Source organism: Saimiri boliviensis, chromosome 21, assembly GCF_048565385.1.
Source record: "Saimiri boliviensis isolate mSaiBol1 chromosome 21, mSaiBol1.pri, whole genome shotgun sequence".
Taxonomy (NCBI): domain Eukaryota; kingdom Metazoa; phylum Chordata; class Mammalia; order Primates; family Cebidae; genus Saimiri; species Saimiri boliviensis.
Window position 1 is genome coordinate 13,388,611 of NC_133469.1, and position 14,225 is coordinate 13,402,835.

General features: G+C 55.7%; 2 protein-coding genes across 2 annotated transcripts; both read right to left on the reverse strand.

The window, feature by feature from the left end:
* Positions 1–19: 19 nt before the first annotated feature.
* Positions 20–10,113, reverse strand: GCAT (glycine C-acetyltransferase). The gene is made up of 9 exons (XM_039463213.2): positions 9,834–10,113; positions 6,948–7,078; positions 3,741–3,842; positions 3,145–3,291; positions 2,258–2,412; positions 2,041–2,123; positions 1,707–1,878; positions 600–721; positions 20–351 (listed from the first exon to the last, which is right to left on the reverse strand). Exons 1-9 carry the CDS (start codon positions 10,027–10,029, stop codon positions 200–202), a joined length of 1,260 nt encoding a protein of 419 aa, XP_039319147.1. The 5' UTR covers positions 10,030–10,113; the 3' UTR covers positions 20–199.
* Positions 10,114–10,561: 448 nt separating this feature from the next.
* H1-0 (H1.0 linker histone) lies at positions 10,562–12,812 on the reverse strand. The gene has a single exon (XM_003932879.3). The coding sequence runs from the start codon at positions 12,465–12,467 to the stop codon at positions 11,883–11,885; it is 585 nt and encodes a 194-aa protein (XP_003932928.3). The 5' UTR covers positions 12,468–12,812; the 3' UTR covers positions 10,562–11,882.
* Positions 12,813–14,225: the final 1,413 nt, after the last annotated feature.

The window sequence follows — 14,225 nt, forward strand, 5'->3', positions numbered from 1 at the left end:
AATAAAGCAGACCACAATGTCACAGCCCATTTCCACTCTGTTGATTCACATTCTCACAGCCTCCAGCACAGGCCACGCCCCCGCCCAGCTCTGGGACTTTGGTTCAGGGCTCAGAGCCTCCGGTCTGGGCTAATGGAAAACCTGCTTTGACCCTGTGGCAATAGGTGGAGCTCGGCTCTGCTCCTCCCTAACTCAGAGCTCAGGGCAGTGCCCCGTGCAGCCGCCCCACTTCCACGAAGGCCTCCACGCAGCGGTCAATGTCTTCCTCGCTGTGCACTGCTGATATCTGTACCCGGATCCGGGCCTTGCCCTTGGGGACCACGGGGTAGCTGAACCCGATGACAAAGATACCTGGGAGGGTAGAAAGCAAGGGTGTGCCAGAACATGACAGGCTTTGGGGGCAGAACACAGAACAGGGGAGGCACCGCAGGCCTCAGATTCGGGACTGCCTCATCGCCTGGGATTTTCAAGCTTGGACAGACAGCTGGACTAAGAGGCAGCAGCGGAGGGTGGGGGTGGGGGCGGGGTTCACAGTCTAGGGGTTTCCCTTTCTCTTCTCTCAGAACCCACCGCCAGTTCTCTCATCCCAGCACCCTTACCTTTCTTCAGCATGTCATCCGCCATGCGCGAGGCCAGCCGGGCATCACCCAGCATCACAGGGCAGATGGGGTGACTAGCCCCCGAGATAGTGAAGCCAGCAGCTTCCATCTTACTGCGGAACCTGTAGGCACAAGTGGGTGTCACAGGTAGCTAAGGGGCCATGGAGCATTCATTCACACCTGCTCCGCTGGGGGACCAGGCCCAAGGTCTTCGCCCAAGTCTGCAAGAAGGATTAACAAACAATTACAAGCCCTAAGAGGCAGATGGGAGCCAGGCCAGGGGCAAGTGGAACAAAAAGGGGGGTGGAGGCTGGGCTCAGTGGCTCACGCCTGTAATTCCAGCACTTCGGGAGGCTGAGACAGGTGGATCACGAGTTCAAGAGCTCGAAACCATCCTGGCTAACACGGTGAAACCCTGTCTCTACTAAAATACAAAAAATTAGGCCGGGAACGGTGGCTCATGCCTGTAATCCCAGCACTTTGGGAGGCCAAGGCAGTTGGATCACCTGAGGTTGGGAGTTCGAAACCAGCCTGACCAATGTGGAGAAATCCCCCCTCTACTAAAAATATAAAATTAGCTAGGTATGGTGGTGCATGCCTGTAATCCCAGCGACCTGGGAGGCTGAGGAAGAACTGCTTGAACCCGGGAGGTGGAGGCTGTGGTGAGCCAAGATCCCGCCACTGCACTCCAGCCTGGGCAACAAGAGCGAAACACCGTCTCAAAAAGAAGAAAAAAATGAGCCGGGCATGGTGGCACATGCCTATAGTCCCAACTACTCGGGAGGTTGAGGCAGGAGAATCGCTTGAATCTGGGAGGCAGAGGTTGCAGTGAGCCGAGATTGTACCACTGCACTCCAGCCTTTCAACAGAGCGAGACTCTATCTCAAAAAAAAAAAAAAAAAAAAAAGGCAGGTGGAAATACAGGATGGACAAGAGGGAGACACAGAAGCTAGAGGAGAGAGGCAGGGACAGGGAGGAGGGAGGGGAGCCGGCAGAAGCAGACCTGGTGGGCACAGAGCTGTCTACGGGCCTGGGCAGACACACGAGGCAGGCTCTCGCCATGCCCCCCTGCCCCTCAGCCCGCCCTATCCCTGCTGGGAGCCGTACCGCTGGGTCTTGGCAGCCATAGACTGGACGATGGTGTTGCTCTCCATGAGCAGATCTAGGGCCTTGGAGGCGCAGCCAACCACAGCAGGTGGCAGGCTGTTGGAGAAGAGGTAGGGCCGGGCACGTTGCCGCAGCAGGGACACCAGAGACCCAGGCCCTGTCGTGTAGCCCCCTGAGAGGAAGGGAAGAAGTGCGGGGGGAGTTGGTCGGGAACCAGAGCCTACCCCAGCCTTCTTCTGAAAATACAGTCCATGCTGCCCTCCCCACTTCCCTGAGCCCCTCCAGGACCCTCCAAAAGGACAAGGGGAAGCCAGGGACACAACCCTGCAGGTACCTGATGCTCCACCCAGGGCCTTCCCCAGGGTGGAGTTGATGATGGTGACCTGGTCCATCACACCCAGCAGCTCATCTGTGCCCCTGCAAGAGAAGCTGCCACTGCTGTCACTGGCCTCCTGAGAGCCCAGGGATTATGGCTCAGGCTAGGGACTGGCCTCGTTTCCCAGCCACCCTCAGAAGCCCCACCCCCAGCCTCAGGTGCCACATGGTCCCACCGTCCTGTGGGCCCCAGGAAGCCGGTGGCATGGCATTCATCCACAAAGACCAGGGCGCCATATCTAGAGGCGAGGCGGCAGATCTCCTGCAGGGGTGCGATGTCGCCATCCATGGAAAAGGCTCCATCGGTGGCCACCAGGCGCAGCCGATGCTTCTGCAGGAAAGACATGAGCAGGTGGGGGTGGTGTCAAGTTGGGCCAAACTACCCATTTCTTTTGCTGCTTGGAGCTGGGAGAGCTCATCCTGCCCCATGCCCGGCAGAGGTGGGCACATAGGTACTACCATCTTGGGCGCTGGCACATCCTCTTTCTCATCTGTGCCTCTCAGCCTCCTCCATCTCCATGCTGAGCCCTGGGCAGTGAGAATGGGCTCAGGTTTCACTCTCCCGTGTAAGGTCCCAGAGGTCAGGCTGGGCTGGAACCAGGTCCTACCAACATGTCCCTCCTATCCTTATGCCTAGCAAGGGCCTGCCACATAAAAGGTGCTTGCTAAAACTCAAGGCAGGCTGGGCACGGTGGCTCACACCTGTATTCCCAGCACTTGGGGAGCTTAGGGGTTCAAGACCAGCCTGGGCAACCTAGTGAGACCCTGTCGCTACTAAAAATTTAGAAAAACTGGCTGGGTGTCTGTAACTTTGGGAACCAAGGAGCTGGAGATTAACCTGAGCATCATTTTGAGATCCTGTCTCAAAAACAAACGAATGGGCTGGGCGTGGCGGCTCACGCCTGTAATCCTAACATTTTGGGAGGCTAAGGCAGGCAGATCACCTGAGGTCAGGAGTTTGAGACAGCCTGGCCTCAGGTGATTTTGTGAGTGAGGAGTCGGCCTCTCCAAGCCTCACTTCCTTCACCAGGCAGAGGCTGAGGGTGGGCACAGGCCGCCCCACCTGGGCCTCCTGCAGCTTGGCTTCGAGGTCAGCCATGTCCAGGTGGCCGTAGCGGTACTTGTGGGCCTTGCACAGGCGGATGCCGTCGATGATGGAGGCGTGGTTCAGCTCGTCCGACAGGACCGCGTCCTCAGGGGTCAGCAGGGCCTGCAGGGAGGCAGCAGGTGCAGAGCCATCACTCCACCACCCCGGGCTTCCTCGACCAGGACTCCCTCAAATCAAAAAACTGTACTGCCAGCCAGGACGTTCCTCTGGGTAGAGGGGCAACACGTGCTGTGGTTCCATCTGGGGCCCCGGTGCCCCAGGGCCCTGCTCTAGGGAAAGCAGGTGAGAATATATTTGGTGAGTACCAGGCCCCCGCCTCCCCCAGCCTTCTGATGTAGCTTATGCCCCAAAGGCTCTGTAACTCGGGGTCCTTGCAAGCCCCAGGATTCTTCCTGGAGCACCTACCTGGCCCAACCTTGACCTCCAGAAGAATGGGGCACTGGAGTCTCTAGGCATGGCACTGGAATCCTGCTAGGTTCTCCCAACCACCCACCCCCAAGCCTTCTTCAGCCCAGCAGGCCCCACCAGCTCTCACCGGCAGCACAGCTCACCTCAAAGAGGCCGGCGTTGGCATCAAAACAGCTGGGATAGAGGATGGCATCCTCCCGCTGGTGGAAACGGGCTATTTTTGTTTCTAGATTCTTGTGGATGCTCTGAAGAAAATGAGACAGGTGTTGATGCCTGTGGGGCCATGTGTGACAAGTCCAAAGGCTTGGAGGACCACAAAGAGACCCAACCCAGAAAGCCAGCAGCCTCAGCCTCCTTACTTTCTGCCACACATGGGCTATCCCAGAGCTGCCAGGAATCTAGCAGACGGTTTCCGTTGAGGAATTGGGTACCTGTTAGGTTCCCTTCCTGGGCAGACTTTGGTTTTACAGTGGCAGTCTAGGCTGGTCACAGTGGCTCATGTCTGTAATCCCAGCACTTTGGGAGGCTGAGGCAGGTGGATCACCTGAGGTCGGGAGTTTGAGACCAGCCTGACCAACATGGAGAAAGCCCTTCTCTACTAAAAATGCAAAAAATTTAGCCGGGCATGGTGGTGCATGCCTGTAATCCCAGCTACTCGGGAGGCTGAGGCAGGAGAATCGCTTGAACCTGGGAGGTGGAGGTTGTGGTGAGCCGAGATTGGGCCACTGCACTCCAGCCTGGGTAACAAGAGCGAAACTCCGCCTCAAAAAAAAATAAATAAATAAGTTTTGTGCAGAGAGTGGGTCTTGCTATGTTTCCCAGACTGGTCTCAAACTCCAGGCATCAAGTGATCCTCCTGCTTTGGCCTCCAAAACTATTGGGATTACAGGTGTGAGCCACTATGCCCAGCCAGCATAGACTTTTTTTTTTTTTTTTTTTGAGACGGAGTTTCGCTCTTGTTACCCAGGCTGGAGTGCAATGGCGCGATCTCGGCTCACCGCAACCTCCGCCTCCCAGGTTCAGGCAATTCTCCTGCCTCAGCCTCCTTAGTAGCTGGGATTACAGGCACGCGCCACCATGTCCAGCTAATTTTTTGTATTTTTAGTCGGGACGGGGTTTCACCATGTTGACCTGGATAGTCTCGATCTCTTGACCTCGTGATCCACCCGCCTCGGCCTCCCAAAGTGCTGGGATTACAGGCTTGAGCCACCACGCCTGGCCCAGCATAGACTCTTGAGCCAGGATTCAAATCCCACCACAACAGGTTGTGTGCCTCTGGGCAAGTCACTTAACTTCTCTGGATTTCAGTGTTCTCATTTCAATCCCAGAAATAGAATAGCACTTATCACTTACGATTAATGAGTTAATACTTGTAACTTGTTCTTTTTTTTTTTTTTTTTTTTTGAGACAGCGTTTCACTTTGTCACCCAGGCTGGAGTGCAGTGAATCTTGGCTCATTGCAACCTTCACCTCCCCAGGTTCAAGCAATTCTCCTGCCTCAGCCTCCCGAGTAGCTGGGACAACAGGTGTGTATCACCACACCTGGCTAAGTTTTGTCTTCTTAGTAGAGACGGGGGTTTCACCATGCTCACCAGGCTGGTCTTGAACTCCTGACCTCAGGTGACCTGGCCACTTCAGCCTCCAAAGTGCTAAGATTACAGGTGTGAGCCACCAAGCCTGGCCCTTCTTTTTTTTTTTTTTGAGGAGTCTTGCTCTGTCACCCAGGCTGCAGTGGCATGATCTTGGCTCACTGCAACCTCTGCATCCTGGGTTCAACCAATTCTCCTGCCTCAGCCTCCTCATAGCTGGGATTACAGGCACACACATCCATGCCCAGTTAATATTTTGGTTTTTTTTTTTTTTTTTTTTAGTAGAGATGGGGTGTTACCATGTCGGCCAGGCTGGTCTCTAACTCCTTGTGATCCACCCACCTCAGCCTACCAAAGTGCTGGGATTATAGGCATGAGCCACCGTGCCCAGCCATAATAAATACTATTTCAGTTTCATACTTATATAAATTTTGTAACATTTGCAAAATAAATGATAGTCAACAGTCATTGAGGGCTACTATGTGTCAGGCTGTTCTAAGCATTTTTTTTTTTTTTTTTTGAGATGGAGTTTCTCTCTTGTTACCCAGGCTGGAGTGCAATGGCGCGATCTCGGCTCACCGCAACCTCCGCCTCCTGGGTTCAGGCAATTCTCCTGCCTCAGCCTCCTGAGTACCTGGGATTACAGGCACGCGCCACCATGCCCAGCTAATTTTTTGTATTTTTAGTAGAGACGGGGTTTCACCATGTTGACCAGGTTGGTCTTGATCTCTCGACCTTGTGATCCACCCTCCTCAGTCTCCCAAAGTGCTGGGATTACAGGCTTGAGCCACCGCGCCCGGCCGCATTTTTTTTTTTTTTAAGACAGTGTCACTCTGTTGCCTCAGCCTCCCAAGTAGCTGGGATTACAGGCATCCGCCATCATGCCAGCTAATTTTTGTATTTTTGTAGAGATGGGATTTGGCCATGTTGGCCAGGCTGGTCTCTGACTCCTGACCTCAGGTGATCCACCCGCCTTGGCATCCTAAAGTGCTGGGATTACAGGTGTGAGCTACCATACCTGGCCTGTTCTAAGCATTACATGTGTTAAATCTTAATTTGTAATGATCCTATTAAGTACTATTATCTCCATTTTCCCAGTGAAGGAAATGAGGCAGAGAGAGGTGAGATACTTGCCCACAGGAACAGAGCCACTAAAGGGCAGCACTGGCAGCGGAGCTCCGTCAGAACGGCCCCAGAGCCCTTGGTCTCAGTTCCGGCCTCCTACTCCTCTTTCCTATAGAAGGTCAGCTGTGAGGAACTCTGTTCTGCAGGTGGGAAAATGAATGCTCACAAAGGCAGTTTCCAATTTGGGAGACTGAGGTGGAGCAGATCACTTGAGGCCAGGAGTTCAAGACCAGCCTGATCAATATGGTAAAACCCTGTCTCTACTGAAAATACAAAAATCAGCTGGGCGTGATGGCAGGAAGGTGCTTGTAATGGCAGCTACTTGGGAGGCTGAGGCACGAGAATCACTTGAGTCTGGGAGGCAGAAGTTGCAGTTAGCCAAGATCGTGCCATTGCATTCCAGCCTGGGCAACACAGCAAGACAGCGCCTCAAAAAGAAAAAAAACAGATAAAGTTTCTTGGTCAAGGCTTTTCAGCAAAACAGAGGCCTGTACTCAGCCTTTTTAGAGCACAGCTCTGGGGCCACCAGTGGGCCCAGGGCCATGGATGAGCTGAGCTGGCTAAACCGGCCCTGCTGACAGTGGGAAGCAAGCAGCTGGGGTCAGTCCCTGCAACCCCACACCACTCACTGTGTACCTGGGTTCCACAGATGAAGCGAACAGAGCTAAGGCCAGCTCCAAACTCCTCCAGAGCCTGCACACCTGCCTGGATCACCTCGGGGTGGCTGCTCAGGCCCAGATAGTTGTTGGCACAGAAGTTAAGGATTCCTGAGGTGAAGGAGAGGAGATGGATATAGCAGCTCAGGTGGGGCAAAGAAGGGCATGGAGCCGGGCGCGGTGGCTCAAGCCTGTAATCCCAGCACTTTGGGAGGCCGAGGCGGGTGGATCACGAGGTCGAGAGATCGAGACCATCCTGGTCAACATGGTGAAACCCCGTCTCTACTAAAAATACAAAAAACTAGCTGGGCGTGGTGGCGCGTGCCTGTAATCCCAGCTACTTAGGAGGCTGAGGCAGGAGAATTGCCTGAGCCCAGGAGGTAGAGGTTGCGGTGAGCCGAGATCGCGCCATTGCACTCCAGCCTGGGTAACAAGAGCGAAACTCCGTCTCAAAAAAAAAAAAAAAAAAAAAAAAAAAGAAGGGCATGGAAAGATGACAGTGCCAGGCCCTGGGGAAATGGTCCAGAAAGGAAACAGACCCGGATTCACCGTTGAGGAGGCACTGAATTCAACGGCTACAGAGGGAGGGTCAGTGCTACACCTTGAAGAGCAAGAAGTTTAAACTTTTTTTTTTTTTTTTTTTTTGAGACAAACGCCAGGCTGGAGTGCAGTGGCAAGATCTCGGCTCACTGCAACCTCCACCTGCTGGGTTCAAGCAATTCTCCTGCCTCAGCCTCCCGAGTAGCTGGGGCTACAGGCGCACCACCATGCCCAGCTAATTTTTGCATTTTCGTAGAGATGGGGTTTCACCATGTTGGCTAGGATGGTCTCGATCTCTTGACCTCGTGATCTGCCCACCTCAGCCTCCCAGAGTGCTGGGATTACAGGCATGAGCCACCGTGCCCAGCGAGAAATTTAAACTCTTGCTATTTTTTTTTTTTTTTTGAGACAGGGTCTTGCTCTGTTGCCCAGGTTGGAGTACAGGGGTACAGTGATGACTCACTGCAGCCTCAGCCTCCCAGACTCAAGCAATCCTCCCACTCAATCTCCTGAGTAGCTGGGACTACAGGTGCACGCCACCATGCCCAACTAAATATATTTTTTATTTTTTTGAGATGGAGTTTCACTCTTGTTACCCAGGCTGGAATGCAATGGTGCGATCTCGGCTCACAACCTCTGCCCCCCGGGTTCAAGAGATTCTCCTGCCTCATCCTCCTCAGTAGCTGGGATTACAGGCATGCACCACCACGCTCAGCTAATTTTGTATTTTTAGTGGAGATGGGGTCTCTCCACACTGGTCAGGCTGGTCTCAAACTCCTGATCTCAGGTGATCCACCTGCCTTGGCTTCCCAAAGTGCTGGGATTTCAGGCACAGGCCACCACGCCCAGCCTAAACTCTGACTTTGAATCACATTCTACCCAAGGAGGAACCCAGCCCTTTCTCACAGGCTTCTCCTGTGCCTGAAGATCTGGGCCTTGGTTTCCTTGTGGGTTAAATAAGAGGGCTGGGTCAGATGCCTGCTGCAGTCCTGGAACTCCACAGTTTATTTTGCTGCCTGGTATAGAATCACATCCTCAAAGGTGGGTGCCTGAGATGCCAGTCCCCAAATTCTAAAGCCTAGGGTGAGAACAGCTGACCTCAGGAGTAAACAATCCAGAGCAGGGAAAAGTTCACACAGTCTGGGAAAGTTAAAAACAGGATGAGATCTTGGTTCTCCTAATTTCCCATCTTTTCACCGGCTCTAAGCTTCCTCTGAGGGAGAGGAGAGATTACCTGGGACCTCTATTTTACAAACGAGTACAACAGCCCCAAGGGTTCCATGCAGATTTCCTGGGCAGGAGGCAGCTCTGGTGGGAGCCTGTTGATGATCACCTCACCTGAGGCCTGACAAATAAGTCAAGCAGTAACCACTGGTTAGAATGAAATGAGGGAGGGTGGGGAGCAATGGCTCACACCTATAATCCCAGCACTTTGGGAGGATCACTTGAGGTCAGGAGTTCGAGACCAGCCTGGCCAACATGGCGAAGCCCAGTCTCTACTAAAAATACAAAAATTAGCCGGGTGTGCTGACAGGTGCCTGTAGTAGCAGCTACTTGGGAGGCTGCGGCATGAAAATCGCTTGAATCCAGGAGGCAGAGGTTGCAGTGAACCGAGATCTCGCCACTGCACTCCAGCCTGGGCAACAGAGCAAGACGAGACTCCGTCTCAGAAAAGAAAGAAAGAAAGAAAGGAATGAGGAAGACCTGGCAGGGCCAACTCATCATATGATTTTTGCGGCAGCCCTGGGACCCCTTGCTTGCTGTGAGATTGGGCAGGAAGCTGTCCTCTCTGGCCAGTTAGGCAGTGTTCCAGCTTCAACATTCCAGCGCTGCCTGCAACCAGCTGGGGGCTTTTGGACCAGCCACTTCGCACCTTTGGCCTTCAGCCTTTTCGTTTGTAAAATGGAATTAGTCATTCCTGCGTTTAGAATTTAGCAGTTCACGGGCAGCAACAATTGGTAGAGGCCTTCACAAAGCAGCCGCTCAAGAAATACAGGTTTCCTTGCTGCCGCCTTCCCACCACCCTTCCTTACAGCGTCACGGAGGGAGCCAGCTGGGTGTCTCTCTCCTTTTCTCACATTCTCACAGGGCTGGTCCCAGCTCTGCCTTGTGAGCCAAAAAGGTGCTCAAGGGCAAATCACCTCCCTCCGTCAAAACGGGTTTAACCAGGCTAGAGTCAGTATTAGGAAGCCATAAAGTCGGCCTGAGAGTTGGGAAGGAGAGCAGTAGCTAAGAGTGTAGGAGCCGCCCACCCCCGCCTCCAGGACCTCCATTCCAGCGCAAGCTCTGGAAAAGTTTTGGAACGACTCCCGCGAAGGGGAGTTACCTCCGGAGACGCCGTCCACGTGGATGTGCGGCCCCTGACGGGACGTGATGACCCTCTCACTCTTCCAGGTGCCAGCTTCGCGGATCCCTTCCAGCTCCCGCTCCAGAATGCCGCGCAGCTGAGCCAGCGCCGACTGTGCGCGGCGTCCGCAGGGCACTCCGGAGAGCGAGGCGCGCCAGACGTTTCCAGCCCACATCGCTCCGACCTCGCCCCAGCGCGCCAGCCAGCGACGGAGCCTTGCGCACCGCGGACGCAGCCTGGTCACGTGGCCGGGGGCCGGGCCCCAGCAGCCAATCGGAGCGACAGGGGCTTACTTCTAGCGGCTGGAGGCGGGTCTAGGGTGCCTGGGCGGGGCCTGGCGGGATCCGCCGGGGACCTAGCAGCTTGACTTGTGTTAAGTTGAGACTGCAGAGGTCCGGGTGGCAGAAGGGAGGGAAGGGGGCGGAGGAAGTCGCGTCAGGGCCCAGCCCACCAGGCTCCCCACCGCAATCCCACGTACCCACCTCTCGGGCGGAAATGGGGTGCCCTCTGGACCCCAAAGGCAGAAGCCTAGAAACCGGCTAAGGCACGTTCCGTAGCCACCGGGGCTAAGGTTCCCGGCTTCCGTCCAGCTCCTGTTACCCTCCCCTCATTTTCAGGTGCAAACGCCCAGATGTCCCCACTGCCCGCCAGCCCAACTGGTCCGCATTCACCCCGTCTTTAAAGTGGGGAATAAATACACCGCTCAGTTTCTCCCTTTTCCAATTTATTTTAAAGTTTTAAAATTACAAAGACAGCAAAATTTTCCCGGCACAAGTAACACTTGTTTAAAAAATGGGAAGGGGGACGCGCAAGTGCGCGACTTTTCTATTTTATTAAAAATAAGAGACTACTGTACAGGTTTTTTTTCTCCCAGCTCCCGGTGTGAAACTAAGTACTAGTCCTAGATACGTATATATACACATACACACACATGCACACAGATCTAGCTCTGTAAAACTACTTAGCAAATCCCAAATCGACTGCAGTATGCCTTATTGTCCACTGCCCGCCCACTCCCCCTCCCCCAGCTACGACTACTTATAATGAAAGACTCAAATAAAAAGAGGTCGGGAGGTTTTAAGTGGCCGCAGCCCCACCAAACCAAGCAAAGCCACCTCTCGTACAGGAACAAAAACCCAGAGGAAAAGAAAAAGACGTCTTCCTAGGACACAATCCATCGATTGTGTGGAAAATTCCAAGTTTCAACAGGGCACACTGAGGCACTTGGCTGACGGATTCCCCTGAAGTTTTCCCATTCCGGTTTAACAAGAGAATTTGCTGAAGCCACGAAGATCCCCCAATGGCTACATCCTAGCTGACTGGGAGAAGCTATGGCTTCTCCCATCCAGCTGTCACTTGGACCCCACTCCCCTTCCCTAAGACAACAGGGAGGTCGAAAGGGCAAACTGACAGAAACCAGAAGGAAACTAGGTTTGGACCCCCCACTGCTCACCACTAGGAGGTGGAGGTCAGCCCGGGGTGGAGGGGGACAGGCGGTTTTTTCCCACCTCCCTCCTTTGCCGGCTGGCTGCTGCCTACCACCTCTCCCCTCCGGGCCAAAGGTTCTGAAACTCTCACAACCGGTGCCCAACTCAAAAAGAGTTCACTCACTCTCAAGATCCTCCTGCTAACCTCACAATTCCTGGGCTCCCTCTCATCTAGCCAGAAACTGCCTTGTGTCTTCTCCCCACCCACATCTACCTTCATGGCAAACTGACAAAACAAAACACCCAAGCTGCCCCCCCACCCCCCCCCCCCGGCAAATCCCTAACCCCATTAAGTAGGTTAATAGCCAAACAAAATATCAGTACATTCTCATCATTACAGAGATTGGTGGTTGCTGCCCTTGCACAACTGGTTAAGGAAAAATGAATTACTCTGGAATTTCTGAAGAATCCAAATCCTGTCTCTTATAAAGTCAGACTAGAAGGGGGCAAAAAGTAGTGGTGAGCATCAAGAGAGAAAAAAGGAGGAAAGTATTTACAGAAAATAGACAAGAGGGAGTGTCCGCAAGAAAAGGCTTCACTGTCACTTCTTCTTGCCGGCCCTCTTGGCACTGGATTTTGCTTTGGGCTTCACTGGTTTGGCCTTCTTGGGCTTGGATGCCTTGACCGGCTTGGCTTTGACCGTCTTGGGTTTTTTGGCTTTCTTGGGCGTGGCAGCTAGCTTCTTCTTGGCCTTCTTGACTGGGGTGGCTTTGGGTTTCTTGCCTGGGGCTTTGGAGGCCGCCTTCTTGGGTTTCGATGCCTTCTTTGGCGTGGCTACCTTCTTGACTTCCTTCTTGGTCTTCTTGAAGGCCACTGACTTCTTGGGCTCGTCGCTCTTGGCTAGCCGGAAGGACCCGGAGGCCCCCACCCCTTTGGTCTGCTTGAGGACACCGGTGGTGACCAGGCGCTTGATGGACAACTTGATCTGCGAGTCAGCGTTCTCACCCACCTTGTAGTGGCTCTTGATATACTTCTGGATGGACTGGCGCGAGGAGCCAGCGCGGTTCTTCTCGGCCTGGATGGCAGCCACGATCATGTCTGAATACTTGGGGTGGTCTGTGGACTTCTTGGAGGCCTTGGCCCGCTTGGGCTTGGCCGCAGGGGCAGACGTGGAGTTCTCGGTCATGGTGGCCTGCCTGGTCCGGCTGTTGAAGGCGCCTTCCAAAGGGCCAGCCCTCGTCGGAGGCTGAGCAACGCCTGCCTCGGGATCTGCTCTCGAGACCCTGAATACCCGGCCAGTCCGGAGTGCGGGTCCCGGGGATGCAGGCGAGGACTCGCTGCTTCTCCTCCCCGGGTCGGGTGTCGGGAGAGCTCGCCGAGCCGGCTCTGCGAGGCCCAGCCCCGCCGGTCTGTCGCTTGGTCTCGGCGCCGGGATCTGCCTCTGCCTCTGCCTCTGCCTCTGCCTCTGCCTCCGCCTCCTCTGCCTCCCTTTTCCCAGCTCCGCGTCTGGCGCTTGGGCGGCGCATCCGGGTATTTAGCGGCGGCGGGCGGACCGCGGTGAGGACAGGGCTGCTGGCTGCCTGCTCCCGGCCCGGAATGGCGCTGCGCCGCCGCCATCTGTGTTTCTTCCGCCGAGCAAATCCGACCTTTCCCCCTGGCCCGGGCCTTCCCGCCCCCCGCCGCCGCCCGGGGCCGCTGCCTGGCTCCCTGGGCTTCCCCGCCGGGCGGCCGGCTGGCCCGGCCGCCACCCCCCGCGCCCGCCACGCGCCCCAAACGGCGCCGAGGACCGCTGGTGCGCCGGCACATTTCCCCTTTGCGGGGGGCTGGCTCTGCGGGGCTAGGGAGCCCCGGTGCGGGAAACCCCCCGTAGCAAAGCTCTCCCCTGGAGCTACTGGGGGCTCCGCTCCCGGCCCGCTGCAGGCTCCCCTAGCCCAGCGGAGCTGCCGGAAAGCGGCCCCAACTAACACACGCGGCCCCGAGCTGGGCGACTCCCAGCCGGGCCGAGCCGGGACAGGGGGGAGGGGTCGCTCTCCCGGGGTCCGGTCACCTCTCGGGGGTCACCCCGCCACCGGCCCCTCCACACCCCTACCCCTCTCTGTCCATGGAGCCCCCAAGGAAACTTTCCTTGGAAGAGTCGGAAGGGCACTTTCAAACTTTGTCCCTTCCCCCTCCTCTGCCGTCTCTCCCCCAGCGCGCCCCCCAACCTCTGCCTTGAGGTTCCTTCCTGAGGCCGAACCCCCAGTGCTGCCCGGCTCCTCTGAGCGATGAGGAGGGGCTCCTGGGTGGCCTCCTCTCCTCAAAGACCCCTACATCTCCCATATACCCTAATCGGGAATTCATTTATATACTGATCTCAGCCTGGAAGTTTTGGGGTGTCAGAGGCAGAACTCTTTGCCCCCCACCCCTGAGGTCCAGCCTGGAGGGTCCAGTCCCCGTCCCAAGGCTCCTCGAAGGCAAGGTGGGGGCGCCGGGGGGCGGTCCACAGTGGAAAAACTGCCTCACAGTCTCTAACCAGGGACGGTCCTGGGGGCCCCTGTAATGAGGAGAGGCCCTGAGTGCTTTGGGGACTTGGGAAAGCGGGGCGCTGGGTTAGAGGTCGAGGAGGGGGTTGTGTCCCTTGGGTTGTGACCCATCCTCGGAAAGTGTGCAGTTGTTCAGAGAGCCGTGGCCGGGACCACCGCCATTTTGCCGGGAAGATGCAATGTCTTTGTTAAAATGCACACAGATTTTCCCATGCCGCTTGGCAGGTGTAGACGAGGCGCGCACGGGGCGCCACTGTCTGTAGGGAGTTCTGGGGCTCGACGGGCTTTAGGGGCCCAGAGGCCAGCAGAAGGAACCTCAGAGACCCTAGGACCCCCTGTCTGTGGCCGGACTCCTACTCACGTGCCGGGTCCGCTTCGCAGCGGCCCTGGGCTGAGATTCTGCGACGCTTGCTCCCTGCGCC

Excerpts from the sequence above, each read along its gene's own strand:
- GCAT (XM_039463213.2), bottom strand. The coding sequence starts at position 10,029 with ATGTGGGCTGGAAACGTCTGGCGCGCCTCGCTCTCCGGAGTGCCCTGC. Across the intron at positions 722-1,706 it reads ATGGCTGCCAAGACCCAGCG|GTTCCGCAGTAAGATGGAAG; the intron begins GTACGGCTCCCA and ends TTGTGCCTACAG. Across the intron at positions 352-599 it reads GGATGACATGCTGAAGAAAG|GTATCTTTGTCATCGGGTTC; the intron begins GTAAGGGTGCTG and ends CTACCCTCCCAG.
- H1-0 (XM_003932879.3), bottom strand. The coding sequence starts at position 12,467 with ATGACCGAGAACTCCACGTCTGCCCCTGCGGCCAAGCCCAAGCGGGCC.